The 19870-nt window shown below is 40.6% G+C and overlaps 1 protein-coding gene across 10 annotated transcripts in view; it reads left to right on the forward strand.

The window, feature by feature from the left end:
• Positions 1-19870, forward strand: part of TLCD4 (TLC domain containing 4) — an 83172-nt gene that overhangs the window by 43995 nt on the left and 19307 nt on the right. For 9 of the 10 annotated variants that reach the window (XR_013230129.1, XM_077332967.1, XM_077332968.1 and 6 more), the window contains 3 exons: positions 9460-9625; positions 12401-12490; positions 16684-16742. Coding sequence is in view for 9 of the 10 variants with exons in the window: in XM_077332967.1 (XP_077189082.1) it covers positions 9468-9625; positions 12401-12490; positions 16684-16742 (307 nt within the window). In the remaining variant the exon portion in view is untranslated. The remainder of the gene's footprint in view (positions 1-9459; positions 9626-12400; positions 12491-16683; positions 16743-19870) is intronic. The other variant, XM_077332976.1, reaches the window with a different exon arrangement.

A 19870-nucleotide genomic window follows, 5' to 3' on the forward strand; every position in this document is an offset into this window, starting at 1 on the left:
CTCAGGATATTCAAGGCAGTAACAGCAATAGAATAACAGCAGTACAATAATATGTAATAGCATTTAAATTAAATAATTAGGTTTTAAAATCATTAAAAAATAGTTTTAATTGCAAGGGTTGGTTGGTGTTCTGATTGGGGGAGATAGGTGGGTTCTCAAGCAGGAAGTCCAGCTTCTTCCTGGCCTCAACCTTAGGACTGGTGGTTCTCTGGGAGCCCTAGCCCTGATCAAGGCCAGTTTTATTTCTTTGGAGCCAGGAACCCGGAAATATTTTGATTGCTCAATTTTAATGCTCTCTTGGAGGTATAGTGGAAGAGGTGGTCCTGTAGATACAGGGGCCCCAGACCATTTTGGGCTTTAAAAGTAAATATCAGAACCTTGAATCTGATGTGGTCTCCGATTTGGATCCAGTGCATCTAGGAGAACACGATGTAATGTGCACTCTCTTTTGAGTTCCTGTAAGGACCTGGGCTGCTGCATTCTGGACCAAGTGTAGTTTCCAGAATTTCCAGGAACTCGCAATAGCCATCTCAGTTCCTGTTTCTGTTTACACAGCTCCAGTGTATAACACAGAACTGATTTGGGATCTGAGCAGAGAGGGCACTGGAGAGCAATTTTGTCAATGACATTGACTGAGTCATTAGGGGCCATCAGATCCCACAGAGCATTCCAGAATCCAATTGGATCCATTAGTCTCTTTGGGTGAGCGTAAATCAGCTCTCTGCCTGTACAAAGAGGAAGCAGGATATCAATCCAAGCCTCAAGGGCAAAATGTTCCAACTATGGCACTCTGGTAGATTGTGCTGAATCAAAGATCGAGTACCCTGCCCCTAGATCAAATGCAGGGTGTGGTATACTTGGAATGCATTGCAAGTAACTAATTGGGAGAACCCCAGCGTTGCCCCCGGCGGACACTAGATCCAAGTTCTAGTTCTCAGCATTATCTCACACTTCCAGCTGATCCCAGGGAGGCTGTAGAAATCCTGAACTGATTCATGGAGGCTGTTTTGAAGTGGATATGGGCTAATAAACTGAAGCTTAATCCTGCCAAGACAGAAGTGCTATAGATCACCACATGGTCTGACTCAGGATTTAAGGTAGCTCTTGTTTTGAATGTGGTTGCACTCCTCTTGAAGGAACAGGTCCACAGTGTGTGGGTGCTCCTGGACCCGTTCTTGCTGCTGGGTAAATAGGTGGCAGCTGTGGACAGGAGTGCCTTTTTTCAGGTTTGACTGGTTTGCCAGCTCTAGCCTTTCCTAGCCTCAAAAGATCTGGCCACTGTGGTGCATGCTCTAGTTACACCTAGATTAAATTACTGCAATGTGTTAACCCTGATGCTAACTAGAGTTGGGTCAAAGGGACTGTATCAGTCCAGTCTTGGCCCATCTACACTGGCTCCCAATTTGCTTTTGGGCACATTTCAAGGTGTTGGTGTTGACCTTCAAATCCCTATATGGTTTGGGATCAGCATATCTGAAGGACTGCCTACTCTTACAGTTCCGACATGGTGCCTGGGAATGCCAGGGCACATGTCAACACCTTTCCTGGCACCTGCCAAGTGTTTTCAGAAAGTGGGTGGGGCTCCTGCCTAGTAAGCTTTTAATTGGTTGTGCAGGTTAAAGTAATATTTCAGTGAAAGCTGCCACTTACAGTATTGATTTTATTTTCTCTCTGAATCTTCTTCTCCAGTGCAATTTTTAAAATTTTCTCCCCTTATTCATTGCACTTGGCTCTACCTCCCACCTAGCCGTTTTGTGGTTGCATCCACCAGAGTTCAAAAGGTGCCCACAGGTGCAAAATTGTTGGGAACCCCTGGCCTACTCCCTTATTAACTTGCCCACTATAGTCATCTTCAGAGGCAACTCCAGAGGGATTTTTAATTTTTAAAATGTAATCTTATTATGTATATATTTTAATTTGTTAGCTGAAGGTCAAAAGGTAGTATAAATGTGCATGTGAACTTATTTTGCAGCATGATTCTGTTTTGCTTTCCTTTTTGGTTTCATATTTCATTTCTGTATCTTGTTTGGGAAACAAAGGTTATTACTGTGATATCTGTCTTTCTCTCCGCCTTCTAAGTGAGGTTTGTGCTAAATTGGAAGCCATGTATACAATACATTGGACTGTCCTATGTCTTTGCCCCACAACTTGTAGAGACTGCTCTAGGCTTGATGAAGGATGACATTGGATAACAATATCCTAGAGTGTATTCTCATTTCATGCAGGACATCTGGGGCCAAGGGGACTGGTAAATCCTCTTCATGACCTGACTGTGCAGCCTCAGACACGCACCAGAATAATTGTTTAATATACTGGGGGGGAGGTAGGGGGGCACCCAGCAGATGTCTATGAGCAAAATTGATGCATAGTAGACATATTAAGGCTCAATTTCATATTCAGAATTGGTGGAAAATAGACTTCAGTCAGTGTATAATAAAAGCACATAGTCAAATTGATTCAAGTGCTCTGCAGTTAACCAACTTTATCAGGATCCTATTTCTGATGTATATTTAATTTGATGGAATGCTGCCTACTGTTCCTTTCCTGCTTTGCCTTTTATGTCTGATCTGGTTATATCCCTGTGTAGGGAGGTTCTGTTCAGTGTGTGTTAAGGCTAACATCATGGATGTTTATTATTATTTTTAGGGCATTGTCATTTATTTGACCTTCCCAAGACATCATAATTCAGACATTCAACACAATCTTCCTTCCTTTGTATCTTATATTAGTGGGTTATTATGCATTAATTTCTTTTAATGAACATCTCAAAATAGTTTTGAATGAATTTTATTTACTTTATTTATAGCCTGCCTCTCTTACTGAGCCTCAAGATGGATTTAAATGTAATTTCTTACACATGGTGATGGGTATGTTCTTTAGCAATGAATGTTATGAAGGTGTTTACCAGTTCTTCTTTTCAAAACTTACCCAGTTCATTCAGTCTGTCTTCAAAAACAGTTTGCCTTTTAAATTGTATTGTTTATTTCCAATTTGTCAACTTCTCATGGGATAGAAGTTTGAATTCCTTATAAAAGTTTTTGGAATTTCAAGGATTCAGCTATTCAAATTAGGAAAAATCTTTAAAGGATCTATGAAATCTACTATCTCTCAATTGTTGGCTTGTAATTAAATATCATACACTAGAAACAGGTTTTGGGTTTTTGAGTTACCTAGTTTCTTTTTCACTTTTTTGTTATTTCTCCCCTTGTCTAGCTATAAATATACTCCAGTTTATGACCATTTACATGACAGCAACATGCAGAGTTTTGCATATTATTGTAAAAGTGATGGCTTCCATGTGTACAGAATCCTTTGAATTGGTTGAAATATCTAAAATTCCAAGAAACTTTGATGAATAATAAAATCTAATGTTAATATAGTTGCATTATTTAATTGGTATAATTATCTTAGAGTTCATGGGATGGATGCATAACTGTATGATCCAGCTAAGATAACTGCGACTATGTTAGAAATTGTGTTCATGTCACTAGTTCTGATTATTAGTGGCAATGGCCAAATCACATTAAAAACTGATGCAGTGCAGCAACATTGACAACTTATCCCAACAGCATCCCTGGCAAGTTGTTCTCCACCTATCAGTCTTGATGCTGATAACAAAAGCTCTTGGCATTTCTATTAGTATCCATAAAAATAAATATTTTGGAAGGAAAGCCAGTTTGATGTGGAATACACACTGCATAATCATAAGCAGCATCACCAACACCTGCCTGGTCAAGAGAACAGTTGGATTGTTGTATGTTTTGTGTTTTAGCCCTAGGAGATGTACATGTGGCCTTCCTGAAGCAAAACTGAAAAGACTTGGTTTCTAGCTAGCAAGAGTACTTTTAGATTTTTAAAAAGCAAGCTACCAGATTAGAACTGAGATCTCATCCTCCATATGGTGCCACTGAAGTCTCCCAGAAGTGCAGTCCATGATGTCCCCCATGCATCAGCCTAGGGATCCCAGCCATATGGTTTGTGTTAAAGGGGCCTTATGTGAAGCTGTAATGGAAAAGCCATTGGGGCCAGTCATATACTCTCAGCCTAACCTATCTCACAAGGTTGTTGTGGCAATGAAATGGAGAAGAGAATTATGTGAGCCATTTTGGGTCACCATGGGAGAGAGAGGTAGAGTAGAAATTAAATCATCAAGAAGTCCTACATTCAATGTTTTGGGTTCCCAGAAGGGGCTAGGTGATCCCATCCATACACACTTGAAACAATCACTGTTCATAATGTTTGGTGAATTAATAAATGTATTAGATCAGTTTACCTCTCTGGTAAGTTACCCAGATCATCCTTACATTGTGTTTTCGCCAACTTTCTTCATCCTGTCCATTCACATTTCCTTATTTTTGTATAATTAATTACATGTATCTGCTGGTTATTGCCTAGCATACATCAATGGCTTTTTCCTCTCTCCGTTTAATGGAACCAGCAATGCTTTTCTGCTATGCAAACATAATAATGAGGCAGAGTCAAGAAGACATTACAATGCTAAGTACACCCTCTAGCATCGTTTTTGGTGTTCCAGTGGTTAGGGCTGTGAGCAAAATACAGGGTAAACGTTGATGTCTGTGGTGAACTCATCTGTCCTTCTGCTGTGAGTTCCTGCATCATTAAGACACTACTAGAGGTAGGTAGTGTCGAGGGGTGAGGAAATGCTTTAAAATAAACCACTAAAGTGGGGTTGTCAACCTGGTACTTTCATGCAAGACAGAGAAAGCTGCAGGAGAAGGAGCAATCGGTATATGTCTGGAAAGGCATATCTTGATCTAAACAAGGTTTTAAAGTGTTATTACAAACATTACAAGTTAGATGTTTTAGCCAGCCTATGTAGAATTGTAATGTGCAGGGTTCAAGGCTAAGTAGATCACTATCATCCTCTTTTATAAGTTTTTTAACAAGCATTTTATGAACTGTGAGCTAGCTAGCTGCTACTGTAATTGGCTAAAGTGCTAGGGTGAGCTGTATATCTGAGAGACTGCTTCCTCCCCAACTTGAAGCCTCACAGCAACAAAATGTCAATAGGTGAGTTCAGCAACAAGGTGAGGTAGCCAAGACCCTAGATCATTCCTCTCATTATTCAAGAAAAGTATAGTTCCAACTCAAACGCTTTTGCTGCAAGTTCAAAGGCATTAAAAGATAGCACAGGAACTTCAAGAAACCTTCAAACAAAGAGGAAATACAGAAGAAGTAAAAGGCCACACTATTGGTAGAGACAGAAGTGTGGTGTGAGCTGGAAGTAAGAAGATGGTAACTAAACTCTGTAGTAGTGACCTGTACAGTGTGTGTGAGGTTTAATTTCTTGGCTAAAGGCATCATAGTTTACTGTTGCAGCAAGCGTATACTGATTGCATGGTTTTGTATATTTTTCAGCCTGCCTTGAGTCTCAGCAAGAAAGACAGGCTATAAATAAGTCTCTCTGCTTCTCTTGCAACAGAACAATAGACAGCATAAGATATCCAATGAACACTGAAGTAGGACTAGGATTACAGAATTCGAAAATAATGCAAACAAAAACTGAGGCATGATATAATATAAAAGTGTAGAAAGTAAGAATTGAGGCTTTTGTACTCTGGTGCTGGAGAAGACTCTTGCGAGTCCCTTGGACTGCAAGGCGAACAAACCGGTCAGTCCTAGAGGAGATCAGCCCTGACTGCTCTTTAGAAGGCCAGATCCTGAAGATGAAACTCAAATACTTTGGCCACCTCATGAGAAGGAAGGACTCCCTGGAGAATAGCCTAATGCTGGGAGCGATCGAGGGCAAAAGAAGAAGGGGACGACAGAGAATGAGGTGGCTGGATGGAGTCACTGAAGCAGTAGGTGCAAGCTTAAATGGACTCCGGGGAATGGTAGAGGACAGGAAGGCCTGGAGGATCATTGTCCATGGGGTCGCGATGGGTCGGACACGACTTCGCACATAACAACAACAAGAAAGTAAGAAGACAATGTAATAAAGCAAGATGGTGCATAAAGTAGGCTACGGTTCTGCTCTCTTATAAAAACACCTACCTTGATAGTTTCATCATTCTACAGTTGTAATCCACTTATAAAAATGCCCTGCTGAATGTTTCTGTTTTGCACATTCTGCAAAATGATAAAGATGTGATCTCTTCAGGGTGACAACTCAAGAAGGTAGGAACCATGGCAGAAAATGCTCATGTATGAACAGTTGTCAATATTACCAACTGCAGAGTGACTCCCTCAGAAGGTTTATTCAGCTGTCATGGTGGAACATAGCAGGACAGATGGTCCTGCAAATATGAGTCAGAGGCCATTAAGAGCTTTGTAGGTGATCATCAGCAACTTGAACTGAACCAAGTATCTGACTGACAGCTAATGGAATGACTGTTGAAAGGGTGTGTTACACATGTTGCATTTAGCACCCAATAGTAACTGTACCAACTAAGTTTTGAAGTTGACTTCAAGGGCAGAACCATGTATTACAATATTCTAACCTTGAGATAGTGCGGATAGCTACATGGCCAGATCAACCAAGTCAAGGAAAGAAGCCATTTTCCAAACTAAATGAAGAAGGAAAAATACATTTTTCCACAGCTGTGTTAACTTGCTTCTCCAGCAATAATGCTTGATCCAGAATGACCCCTGGGCTCTTGTCTAAGTCAGCAACTGTAAGCTACACCACATTAACAGTCGTTTTCAAGACCTCAGCCTTTCCAGCCATTATTATTTCTGTTGTGTCAGAATTTAGGTTCAACTTGTTCAACTATGGCCTTTTAACAGCCAGCTTGGTGTAGTGGTTAGTAGTGTGGACTTCTAATCTGGCAATCCGGGTTTGATTCCCTGCTAAAGCTGTTCTGACCGAGTAGTAATATCAGGGCTCTCTCAGCCTCACCTACTGCACAGGGTGTCTGTTGTGGGGAGAGGAAAGGGAAGGCAACTGTAAGCTGCTTTGAGACTCCTTCGGGTAGGGAAAAGCGGCATATAAGAACCAACTCTTCTTCAGTGAGGTGACTCTGTACCTCTACAGCATTACTGAGCAATTTGGATAAAAGCAATACTGAGCTGGGTGTTGTTAGCATATTGAAAGCAATCTACTCCAAAACCACAAATGATTTCTTCTAAGGGCTTTACTTATTCTTTATTGGAAAATATGGTTTCTTGGGCAGGATATAGGAGGTACTATGGCAGGAAAAAAAGCAGGATGAAACTATTAATGATGCAGTGAAGGGCTGCAGAGGGATCACTGAATTAGAAATAATTGTTGGAGTTTGTCAATGAGAATATCTGGGTATACTGATGGAGGACAGTTGCCACAGCCTACACCAGCCAGCACTGGCAAGGACTCCTGGGAATTGTAGTCCATGAACATCTGGAGGGCCGCAGTATGACTACCCCTGACACCATATGGAAAGAACGTTCACAGCCCTTCAGGGTGTTCAACCACCACCACCTGCAGTAAGTGCTGTTGTGGTTGGTGACCTTGGAAAGGCAAGGCTCTGATTTTTGCTTGCCTCAGTCTCCCCCCTTAAGGGAAATTATGTGTAACCTAACTACATTAAATGAATCCGAGTCTTCTGGACCAGATGATTTGCATCCTAGGATGATAGTTCTCAAACTTCTTGACGTGAAACTTGGCTTCTAAACTTACTCTATCCTTTCATTCCTAGCACCACAGTGCCACAGGTTGTTCATCAGTGGTGCAATCTGGGAGGCAGTGAGTATAGCGGCTTTATCCATCACCTTGTGCACTGCCTGAGGCTTGGAGTAAACAGATTCCCAGGAAATAAATGGGAGTGATGAAGGGCGATGGAAGGAATGTAACAGGTCCACACTTCTTCTCTTGTACCAGTTGGAAGAAGGGAGGCCCAGAAGTCTTGTCTCCTCACTCAGAAGTTAGCGCCTTGTTGCCCACATGTGAGAGAGTTGATTTCAGCAAAGCATTTGATAGTCTCTGTAATATTTTGGTCAGCATGCTTGTTAAACAAGGGCTAGATGATAGCACTGACATGTGGATTCCCAATTAGTTGGAGAGCCGTTTCCACATAAGGTTTATCAATTGCATTTTATCAACCTGGAAGGAGTTCTTACAAGATTTTTATTAAAGACTTGTATGAAAGGGTGAAGAGAATAATCAGATCTGTATATGTCTTAACACGAGTATAGTCTCTACCTTATACGATAGATCTAAAACTCAGAATGACTTTGGCAGGCTGGTAAGCTTGGGGGTATTGGATACAAATGCAAAGGTCTGCACTAAGACAAAAATAATGATATGTGCAGACCTGGTGGGGGAGAGGCTTGGCTTGGCAGTAGTGCATTGTGAGAAGGATCTCAGAATTGTGGCTGATTACAAGCTGAATGCAAGTCAGCAGCAGTGCAAGGCTTTACAAAAAAAAAGCCAATATGTTTTAGGCTTCAGGAATATGCTGCTGTCATCAGAAGCTTTTAGGGAAATGCCTTAGTTCTTGCGAAACTAAACTCACTGCTTTGTCTCAAGACTCCTTCCAATTAAGAACCACAGGCTTTTCCAGGGCGGCTACTGTAAATCCCCCTGATATAAGAAGCCTTGGGAACTTTGCTCTTTAGAATAATTCCTGTGTGGGTAAGCAGGGGCCAAGTGAGGCATTTATGTGAATGCAGACAGGCTGTCACAACACCAAATTCATTTAGAAAATAACTTTATAACTAGCCTGAAAGCCCGTTACATCCAGGAATGCAATGGTTGCTAACGGTGCCTCCCCCAAGGAGCACCCTTCTCGGCGGCCAGGGAGCATGTGAGTACAAGGCTGTGTATGCACCTCATGGCCGGCTTCTGGGGGCAGGAGCTCCAGGGGCCAGTCCAATCCTGGACATGCCCGGATTAAAACATTTTAAAATGAGAGTTTCACTGTACTTACTATGGTAGCCAACCTGGGGTGGCACTCAGTGGTACAATTGTGGTGAATCCTTGGTATAATATAGGAGCAGAAGGTCACCTGGTTGGATCAGTAGATGATACCTGTGGTGAGTTGCCAGTCCCTGGCCCATAATATGGTTTTATGAGCTCTTGTACTGTATGATGACCAATGAAAGTGGCTTTCCCCATACTATAAGAAGAACTGCCTTCAAAGGGTCATGTTCCCTTTTAAAAGGTGTTTGCATCAAGTTCAAATTTCATTTTAAGGAAGGAAACTCAGCAGGGATGTAATACCATAGACTCCAGCAGCCATTTTCTCCAGGGGAAATAATTGTTCTTGTAATTCTGGGAAATCTCCAGGCCCCACCAGAAGGTTAGCAGTCCTAAAGCAGATTGTGGTTTCTTTAAAGTTTTAAAATAGCCAATTAGATGGGTATATCTTCCTTCAGCACACATGCTTCTGCCCTGTGGCTTTCCGAAGTGCAGACTATGTGTTCAGTATCACTTATTGCTGATTTAAAAATCAGGATGGTTGTTGCTTTGTATGCTGAGCCACTGCTGAGCCATTGCTGAATTTATCATTTGCTTTTTAATAGGCTGAAGAATGATGGCTGCCTCCAATAAACTCATTCTGGGAGTTGGTGTTAGTAGTTTTGCTATATTTCAGCTTCTCTTCCATTTATTAAGTTCTTGGGTTTCTGCACGTGTAACTTCTGGTTTTAATAATCTTGACCAAAAGAAGAAGATTGAATGGAATTCAAGGTAAAAGTTGATAAACAATAGAATAATCTATTGTAAGTGTATAATTTTATATTTAGAAGATTTAGAAAATATTTTGTTATGGTGCCCTATATTTTTATTCGTATTATACTGAAATAAGTGCATGCCACCTGATCTGTGGTTTGTACCATATTTAGTTGATATTCCTTTTTCTTGCTTCTTTCGTTGTATTCTATTGCCTACCTGTTGCACTATAGGATTTTCGTGGGGGGAAATCCCTAAGAAACAAAACTGCTTATTAGAATTAAAAGTTACTGCTTTGAATGCATGTTGAATTTTTACATGGTAGGTCAAGGAAAACAATATAGTGAGAGGTACACATGTTTCTCTCTGCTGTAGTAAATTAAATGGGTATTAGATGTGTATTTAAACACCCTAGCATTAATGTGTATTCTTTAAAAGAATGTACATTTTCTGAAGTTTTAGCATTCCTAAATTGAGCCAGAAAGCTATTTGTAGGTAGAACACCGAACAAGCAATCTCTCTGAAATATTGAAGCAAATTACTGTGAAACACCAAAAGATATTTTCTTTATACTTTTTGTTCCCTTGAAATAGCTAATTACAGGGGCTAATGTATTAAAGACTCCATTCCAAAAATATCTATGAGTTCTTGATGTGTGTATGAGGCTCCTGAATATACAAGAAGCTCCCTGTTTGCTGCAGCAATACAATGATAGTTTAGAACAGAGAGCTGCTGCTGCCTTATTAAACCAAATGCAGATACACACAAAGTTATTACCTGTGCACAGACCTGCTGAATTGATGCTCTCTGTTTGATGCTTTAGTGCTGTAGTTCTTCAAGTAGCCCAGAAGCACTTTAGAAACTAATAGTTTTATTCCAGGATAAATTTTCATTTATTTACTTATTATATTTATACACTGCCCTCCCTTACATCATCAAATACATGAACTATAAACATTCATCAAGAGATGGATCCTCAAAGATTTGCAAGTGGCATATAATTTTTTCATCTCAAGAACCAATGTAGTGTAGTGATGAAGAGTAGCAGACTGTGATCTGGAGAACCAGGGTTGATTCCGCATTCTTCCTCATGGTGCCTGCTGAGTGATCTTGGGCCAGTCACAATTTGTTCCGAACTCTCTCAGCTCTCCCTACCTCACAAGGTGCATGTTGTGGGAACAGCAAGTTAAGGTGGGACTTCTTAAGGTAGAGAAAAGCAGATTATAAAAATCAAATTCTTAATTTTCCCCTCTAGCACTATTTCCTCTTTTTTTGAATGTCGTCTTTCTCTTTCATTAATCCCCTTTTTCTGCTTCTATCTCTCCTTACCACCCACCAGCCAGTTTACATGTATTATTCCCACCTTTAGTGTCCGCCCCTTCCCTCCCACTGGCAGTCTTTGTCTGTGAAAACTGCCCAGTTACATGGTACTAGTTTCCAGGTCGGGCCCAGTTATGCAGTGTTGGTTGAGTTGAGCATGGCTGCATGGTGCTGGCTATGCCAGTCCTAGTTGCACCATGGAGGATCTTCAAGGACTTGTGTAGTACATCTCACATTCCTTTCTGCAGCCCCCATATCTCAACTTTCCCTGCTTCCTTTTCTTCTTTTCTCATTAATCTACCTACCTTTTATCTGACCCCCCATCTTTAGCAATATTTATTTTCTTTGTACCCACCTTTCCTCCATAATGTGAACCAAAACAGCTTACATCATTCCTATCTCCTCCATTTTTATCTTCACAAAAGCCCTGTGAATTAGGCTTAGCCCAAAGCCACCTACTGAGTTTCCATGGCAGAGTGGGAATCTAAACTTGGTTTTCCCAGATGCTAATGTAAAACTTCTGCCATTACAACATACTGTCTGTTTTGGGGTGGCTACTGTTGAAAGGTAGTCAGAACAGTTTGGATGAGTCATACAAGTGGCTGGTGGTTGCTCTCAGACCTGGCCACAATAAATCCTTTCCCCCAAGGCCCAGACAGCCCTAGAAATGCCCCCCCTGCACCTTTTATAGACAGAAATCAGATTAGCCACAGAGGGCATTCATTTCTCAAAGCTACTGGCACTTCTTCTATCATTCTTGTATAGTTTTTAGCTTCCAATATTTATTCACTAATTTGTTTTTAAATTTCAGATTTTTCTGCAAACCTGGGGCTTTTCTCAGGTTTGTGGAAAGATCTGTGTTCCACATTCATGGCCCCAGTCTCCATATTTAAATATCCACATATAAGAAAAATGACAGGAGATGGAGAGAAGTTACCCGGAGAAAGAGAAAGATGCAGGCCTTATTACCAGCATTACACAGGAAATAACATAATTACACCAGCAACATCCAGGTGACACTCTGGGCAAAAACCCTGTGATAAAACCAGCTTCTAGAGTTTTTGCCTAAATGCCAGAGAATTTCCTGATGTCACTTTAGTGATGATATCACTTCCTTTCTGGCAGCAAGACCTGGGCCCTTTTCTTTCTTCAGATAAATTCCCCTGCAGGCCTGGTGATCAGCAACTGGAGGGCAGGGCCTGCCAGTAGGGAACCCCCACTTCTGGGGGTGGGGCTGGTAAAATTATACATTAGAGTGTAAGCTATAATTTTTCTTAGATATAATTTGCATACTCCATCAAAATAGGCTGTGTTGTCTGATGGATCAAATACTAATTTTCTTTTGTTTCTTTTTTTGCAAATACTATATTGTAACTGAGAATTTATACGAATAGCTAATTTAAATTGTAATATAGCTTTAAACTGGAACAACCAGAACATTCCTAATGAGACTGTTTTTGCCTCTTCTTTTAGGACAGCGTCAACATTCCATGCCTTGGTGGTTGGAGCATTTTGTTTGTATATTTTATTATACGACGAGGCTGTTAATGCTGACCATGTTTGGTAAGGCGGATCCTTGCTCATAAATCCAATTCTCTACTTTATTTTCTGTGCCCTGCTTGTACCAAACTTAAGTCTTAAACCTTAAATGGAGGAGGAAAATAATATAAGTCATTTGGGGTCCCACTGGGAAGAAAGGTGGAGTGTAAATGAATTAAATAAATGGTCAAATGGTTTTTTACCTTCACTTAAAATACAAGATAAGTAGATTTACTTGATTCTACATATCATTACAGTTATGCAATTGTGAACATTTTAGAAACAATATTCTACAATTGGTGAAGTAAAGATAGAGGCTCTTCTCCGAATTGTGTTCATAATACTGAAATCTTTAAGCATTCTAACTCCTATGTAACAACTAAATAACTGTATCACTCAATAAAATATCTCACTGTTTCTTTTGCAGTTCAAAAATAAAATAATCCATGGACTGGAATTAGTGAATGGAAACTGTATTGCAGCATTAGCACCTAGACAAATACTCTTGTGTTCTTGTTCTTAAAAGCTTATGTAGCCTGAGGGGGAAATACTCAACCAATATAAGCCCCGTTTGAAAATAATAATTATATTAATTGATTTCCTCTTCAAGAGAGTGTTTAATGCCAAATTCATTGCAAACCCTGTAAAATAAGACAATGTCTTCAGCAAATAAATATTGCTGTCAATATTGCTATGGATTTCACCAAAAGAAATGTGACTGGAATCTATCTGAAGCAGCCCAAGTGATTTATCCATTGTGTTCAACTTACTTGCCAGTAGTTCGTCCTGTGAATTCACATAATTATAATGTTGAGATTTTAATACAAGCTTGAAAAAAGGGCTAGTTGGTTTGTTTTTGACATTGAAGAAAAAGTTGGGGAATGGAATGAACATAAATCAGCCTTTCACTGGAGTGATAAATGCCTGAGGTTATAGAAAACTTAAAAGAAATCTTCCTGCAAATGTTTGTATAATTTTAAACTACTTAATTGTCGCCTAGAGCTATGATTCAGTTAACATCTGATAGAGCAGAACTAAGGTTTAGAGGTCATATTGATTTCTTTTAGTGTGATGTCTTTATAATTCAGGAAAAGTATAGCTGATTCTTGCATCCCTACCTCCAAATTAATAATATTAGCAAGTAAAATACACAAGTCCACTTTAGTGCACTACAATATGCTTTTTAAAAAATTAATTGCTTCTGAGCCACAGATAGAAATTATACTTATGGTACTTATACTTTTGCTGTGAAATTTCAGGTTTCTATCTGTGGCTCAGAAGCAATTAATTTTTTAAAAAGCATATTGTAGTGTATATACATAATAATTTCTATGCAGTGTTCATGTGGTAAAATTTTTACATAGCTTGTGTAGCCAGTATAAGACTTTTAAGCTACATCTATGCTACTAAGGTTTCCCCCCAGCCTGCACAGTTTCGTTATGTGAAACCTTGTCCACAAGCCAGTCATTCTGGAGTTCTTAGGTATAATTCTAATGGGTATGACTGACATGTCTTATATTACATACTCTTCATCTGCTGAATTTCAGTTTCTTTAAAAAGAGAAGGATCAGCACTTATAAGAGTCAATCATAGATTCAACATTTTAAGACTTTGGGTAGTCCTTAAGTAAAAAGCTTCATCTATGCATTCTGTATTAACTTACATTCTACAAGCATATGGTCTGACAGAGTCTGGAAATACCTTTGTTGAGTACACTAGTTTACGGTCCCAGGTTTCCTGGACATCCTATTTTCCATTCATAGGTTTGATTCTTAGTTGGAGTCTACAATATCTTGATTGAATTGACCAAGATGTAAAATAAAGTTTTGATCATTTTGATTTAAAAGACATTTCTTCCCTAGGAAGGCAGGCCTAAGCTACGTCTGGGCTGTGTTACTTTTAGAGCACTAGTGACCTCTTTAGAGCTATCATATAGTCAAGCTTAGGAAATTGCAACTAAGATATGAATCACTACAACCAAAGTGTGAAGATCATAAGGAAAAAATGGCTAAGGGACCGTTTAACATGTATATTCTTTCATGCTACATTCTTGATCCACAGGACCCTGCCAACTACCACCCTGTATCGCATCTTGCATTTCTTGGGAAGGTGGTTGAGAGGGCCGCTGCAGATCAGCTGCTGGCATGCTTGGATGAAACTTTGGTGCTTGACCCATACCAGTCGGGTTTTCTTCCTGGCCACGGGGCAGAGACCATTCAGATCACCTTGATGGATGATCTCCAGCGCCAGCTGGATCAGGGCGGTTTGGTTAGCCTTATGTTATTGGATCTGTTGGCTGCTTTTGATGTGGTAGACCATGAATTCTTAGCCCACTGCCTTGCAGTGGGACGGAGATTCGGGGGACAGCCTTACAGTGTCTGATATCCTTACTCCAAAACCAGACACAGAGGATGGTGGTGGGGGAAGAGTTGTCGCGTCCCTATACACTCCCTTGTGGAGTACCAGAAGGGGCAATACTCTCTCTCATCCTTTTTAACATGCTCCCTCTGGCATAGCTGACCTGGAGCTTTCGGCTGGGCTATCACCAATATGCAGATGACACCTAGTTTTCTCTCCTGATGGATGGCCAGCCGGACTCCCCTCCTGCAGAAACACTTATTAGATGTTTGGAAGCAGTGTCTGGGTGGCTGATACTCAACCCCTTAAAAGCAGATGTCCTGTGGCTGGACAGAAGGGGGCAGGACAAGGAAGCACACCTCCCCTTCTTGGATGGGGTGCAGCTTTAGGCTGTACCCACTGCCAGAAATTTGGGGGTGATCTTTGGTGCCTCCCTGGCTACAGTGATCCATACAATGGTCAGTTCCAGACTAGACTTCTGTAATTCACTCTATGCAGTCCTTCCCATGTACTTGACCCAGAAATTACAATTGCAGATGCTATCTGGTGCTGAGGCAGCTGAATTGGTTGCCAATTGTGTTACGGATCAAGTTAGGTTTTGGTATTAACCTTCAAGGCCATTCACTGTCTGGGGCCCGCATACCTGAGTGATTGGCTGTCTCCTTATGCCCCCTGCAGGGTTTTTCACGCTGTGGGTTTTAATATTTTGGTGGTTCCTGGCCCACAGGAGGTGCACCTGGCCTCAACTAGGGCCAGTGTCTTTTGGTCCTGGCCCTGATCTATTGGAATGAAGAGCTGAGGGCCCTGATGGAGCTATTACAGTTCCACAGGGCTTTCAAGATGGAGCTCTTTCACCAGGCATTTGGCGGAAGCCAGGCTGTGAAAGATCTGGGATCCCTCCTCAGGATGCCCTGAACATCTAGGGCAAGAGGTGCCCCCCCCAGGCCAGCCAGGCAGGTGTAGGGGGCTGGCTATTCGGCCTTTGCAGACTGATGAGTAAGGAGGGAGCAAAATGGGTCATACAATTTATAATTGTAATTTTACTGATGTTTTATTGGTATTTTACTGTAAACCACCATGGGATTTGGCCTGGGAGTGGCGGTTGATAGATCAAATAATAAATAAATACATTTGTTTACATTTATATTTAAATCAATTTATTTAGGATGTTTATATGGTGGCCTGGCCAGAGCCTTGTTCAAGGCATAGAAAGACATTGTATATTTCAGGCACCAGGTTATGTGATGTTACATAAATTTTTTTCAATGCCTGATTTTAATCAAAGCCACAAGGTGGGATATAATAAATGTGAAATTCACCCTTCTATTGGAACTTTTTATCTGTGTAAAGTGCAGCAGGTTAACTCTGGTATTTTTTAGAAATCTTCAAATTTGTCAATTGCAGCTGCAATCTTTATCTTTTTATGCCACTAATAAGCCCTAAGAATCTTGATTGTTCTCCTCCCTCACCAGACTTGGTGACTCATAGTAGAAGAAAACAAGGCACATCTGATCACTAATGGCTGGTGCAGGGAGGAAAATAGGCTTTTCTAAATCTAGAACATAATTTTACATTTACTTCTCTAATAGTGAGTTTTTCTGTTATCTTCTGTGGTCCATTAATTAAACTTAAAAATATCTTCATGTTCAATAACTGCTGTTTCTGCAGCTTGTCATAAATCCAGGATAGCTAAAGAAAACTTTGCCTGTGCCATCCTCCATAGTCCTGCAGTGTGGGAGGGGGCAAATGGACATAGGGTGAGGAGTGGAGAAGGAAGCTATGCTGGCAGTGTAACTGCGCCAATAAAATAATCTGCCATGAATGGATATGTAATATAAATTTTATGTCTTTATTTATAGGGGTGATCCATCTATAGTGAAACTAAATCTTGCCATTACTACAGGCTACCTCATTTCAGGTAATTTATGTGTCATTAGTCATTTGTCAGAGAGAGGGGAATACAAAGTTCAAAATAACATAGACAATGTATAATAGTTCATATGCATATCTAAAAGTTTTTTATTAGAATTATTGGCATTTAGGAGAGACAGTGTCTAGGATGCACAACCATTACAGTAATTTTACTTTCTGTCTCTTTCTTGTCTTTTGCATATGAGTAAAGAACCACGTAGGAAAAAAAAGTGTGATTATGTGATTGCTGATATCCTAGAGCAAATAAGCAAAAAAATGTTTTGTTATTATAGATTACATCAAATCAAACTGGTATATAACTTTTAGTTCCTTTGTTACCTTCTTGTTTTCTCAGGCTATGCAAGTACCGTAGTTGTTTTTAACGGAGCAGCATGAATTAATTTTCTTTTAGTGCTCTTGTAGAGGTAACTCTGGTTTAGCATCACTTGTTTGTAATGAAGGAGAAGGGAAGTTGCCATTAGAGGAAATTTGTTCTCATAATTACAGTTGTGCTCTTTAGTTCCTCTAGAGACAGACCTGAAGATGTTTGTTGTCTGAGCAAACAGTTTTACTCCCAATTTAAATTTGACCCTACCTGCCTTTCCCCCCCTTTTAAATTAGCTGTGTGAACACACCTATTTTTTCATGTCATAAAACCAAATTAGTTTTAAAATAGTTCCAGAAGTGCTTCAGGCGTGGCAAGGAGTGCTTGTTATACATTGTAGGTACCAAATATGTATTCGTGAGTATCAATGTCATTCATAGCTGTTTTGGTTGTACCTCAGGGGACTTATTTCATTTTTCCAGTTTATGAACACTAGCAAACACTAGGGGCCAAGCCCGTTGTATTCAGAAATACAATGGATGCTAGATTGGGGTGTGGTGTGGTAGAACTCTGCAGATGGCCTCCCGCTCCCTGCAGGACCTGGAAAGACTGCAGGCAGCTGTTAGGGAACTCACTGGCCGGGGCAGCTCTCATGCAGCAGGGATCTGCAGCCTCAGAGGGAAGTAGAATGAGGAGAGGGTGGTCAGGGGTGGGGAACGGAAGGCGATTGGCTGGCCGCTGGACAGACAGGCAAGCCGGTTGGAAGAAGAGGCACTTGGGTGAGACAGCTGCCCTGAGTGGGTGTTAAGTGCTGAGTGGCACTTAAGCCATAAGACACACTCCTCCTCCTAGCCCTTACCAGAAATATTAAGTGGAACACATGGTTTGTCTAAATACAATGGCAGGATGCAAAAAAACCTGAGTGTATCTACCATAGAAAATAACTGCTCTACAATACTGCCTCGGGCTGTCCAAAGAGTTACTGTCTGTACTCCAACAGGCTTTATTTGATGGAGTTGCTTTCTGGGAAACAAATAAGCTTCAGAAAGGAATATGACAACAAAATCATATGAAAATGCTTTGAATTTAGGCAAACTTGCACCAATAGAAGAATGCATTCAACACAAGGGATTTTTTAATTGCATTTTTTTAAAAGCTCATTGTAAACAAAAGCAAAAGAAGAGCATCCAGATAAAAAATGAATTATCAAGTAACTTCAGAAATGTTTTGGCATCAATTTGAGGTTTATATTAATGGGGAAGAGAGATAATGTATGCTAGGATGCTACTGTCCAAGCCTGGGGTTCTGTTTTACATTGATAATCTGGTCAGCGGGGGCAGCTCCAAAGCAGATTTTCCTGACACTTCACAAAAAGATGCTGCCTGTTTCATAAGTGCTCCTTCTGTTGCTCCTCTCTGATTTTTTGCTGCCCTTATTTTCAGTACTTTAATTGGAGTGCACTCTTTCTGAAAGTACCACCAGAGCTTTGATTTCCTGAATGTATTGAATTCAAAATGTCCCCAGTGAAACTAATGGTAAAATAATGTTCATTAAATTCTGGAGCTCATTGTTCCATTTATTGCATTATCTAGTTTCTCTCAGCCACCACCATCTTTGTGTTCTCCTTGAAAAAGCAGTATGGACAGCTGTATTTTGCAAAAGAAAACAAATATACCTGAAAGCATCTGAAATATTAGTTGTGTATAATAATACTTAATATGTTCCGCAACATATTTGCTCACCAAAGGCTTTTTGCTTGAAGAAGTCTCTTCCTCCTAAAAATGGACCATTGTTTGCCACACCTGGCTTTCTGTACTCTTCCACTCCCCCCTGAACGGCATTTGCTATACTTGAGGCCAGGAAAAAAAACATATCATCCAATTCTATGAAACATGTATTATTTCTTGGATTTAGTGTACCACCATAGTCTGGCATGGCACTGCAGTGGTGTTGGAAAGGCATTACAGTTGAATCATAGGCAGAGAGTCCGCCTGGAGTGATCTTTTGTCGGATTAAGACTTGAGGCAACTGAATAGAATTATAGAATCATAGAGTTGGAAGGGGCCATACAGGCCATCTAGTCCAACCCCCTGCTCAACGCAGGATCAACCCAAAGCATCCAAAAGCATCCAAGAAAAGTGTGTATCCAAGCTTTGCTTGAAGACTGCCAGTGAGGGGGAGCTCACCACCTCCTTAGGCAGCCTGTTCCACTGCTGAACTACTCTGACTGTGAAATGTTTTTTACTGATATCTAACTTATATCGTTGTAGTTTAAACCCATTACTGCGCATCCTTTCCTCTGCAGCCAATGGGAATAGCATCCTGCCCTCCTCCAAGTGACAACCTTTCAAATACTTAAAGAGGGCTATCATGTCCCCTCTCAACCTCCTTTTCTCCAGGCTGAACATTCCCAAGTCCCTCAACCTATCTTCATAGGGCTTGGTCCCTTGGCCCCAGATCATCTTCGTCACTCTCCTCTGTACCCTTTCAATTTTATCTACGTCCTTCTTGAAGTGAGGCCTCCAGAACTGCACACAGTAGGTGTGGTCTGACCAGTGCCGTATACAATGGGACTATGACATATTGTGATTTTGATGTGATGCCCCTGTTGATTCAGCTCAAAATGGCATTCACCTTTTTTACCACTGCATCACGCTGCCTGCTGATGTTTAGCTTATAATCCACAAGTACCCCAAGGTCTCGTTCACACACAGTGTTACCTAGAAGTGTATCCCGCATCCAGTAGCCATGCTTTTCATTTTTCTGACCCAGATGCAGAACTTTACACTTATCTTTATTAAATTGCATCT

Source organism: Paroedura picta, chromosome 4 (genome assembly GCF_049243985.1).
Source record: "Paroedura picta isolate Pp20150507F chromosome 4, Ppicta_v3.0, whole genome shotgun sequence".
Lineage (NCBI taxonomy): Eukaryota > Metazoa > Chordata > Lepidosauria > Squamata > Gekkonidae > Paroedura > Paroedura picta.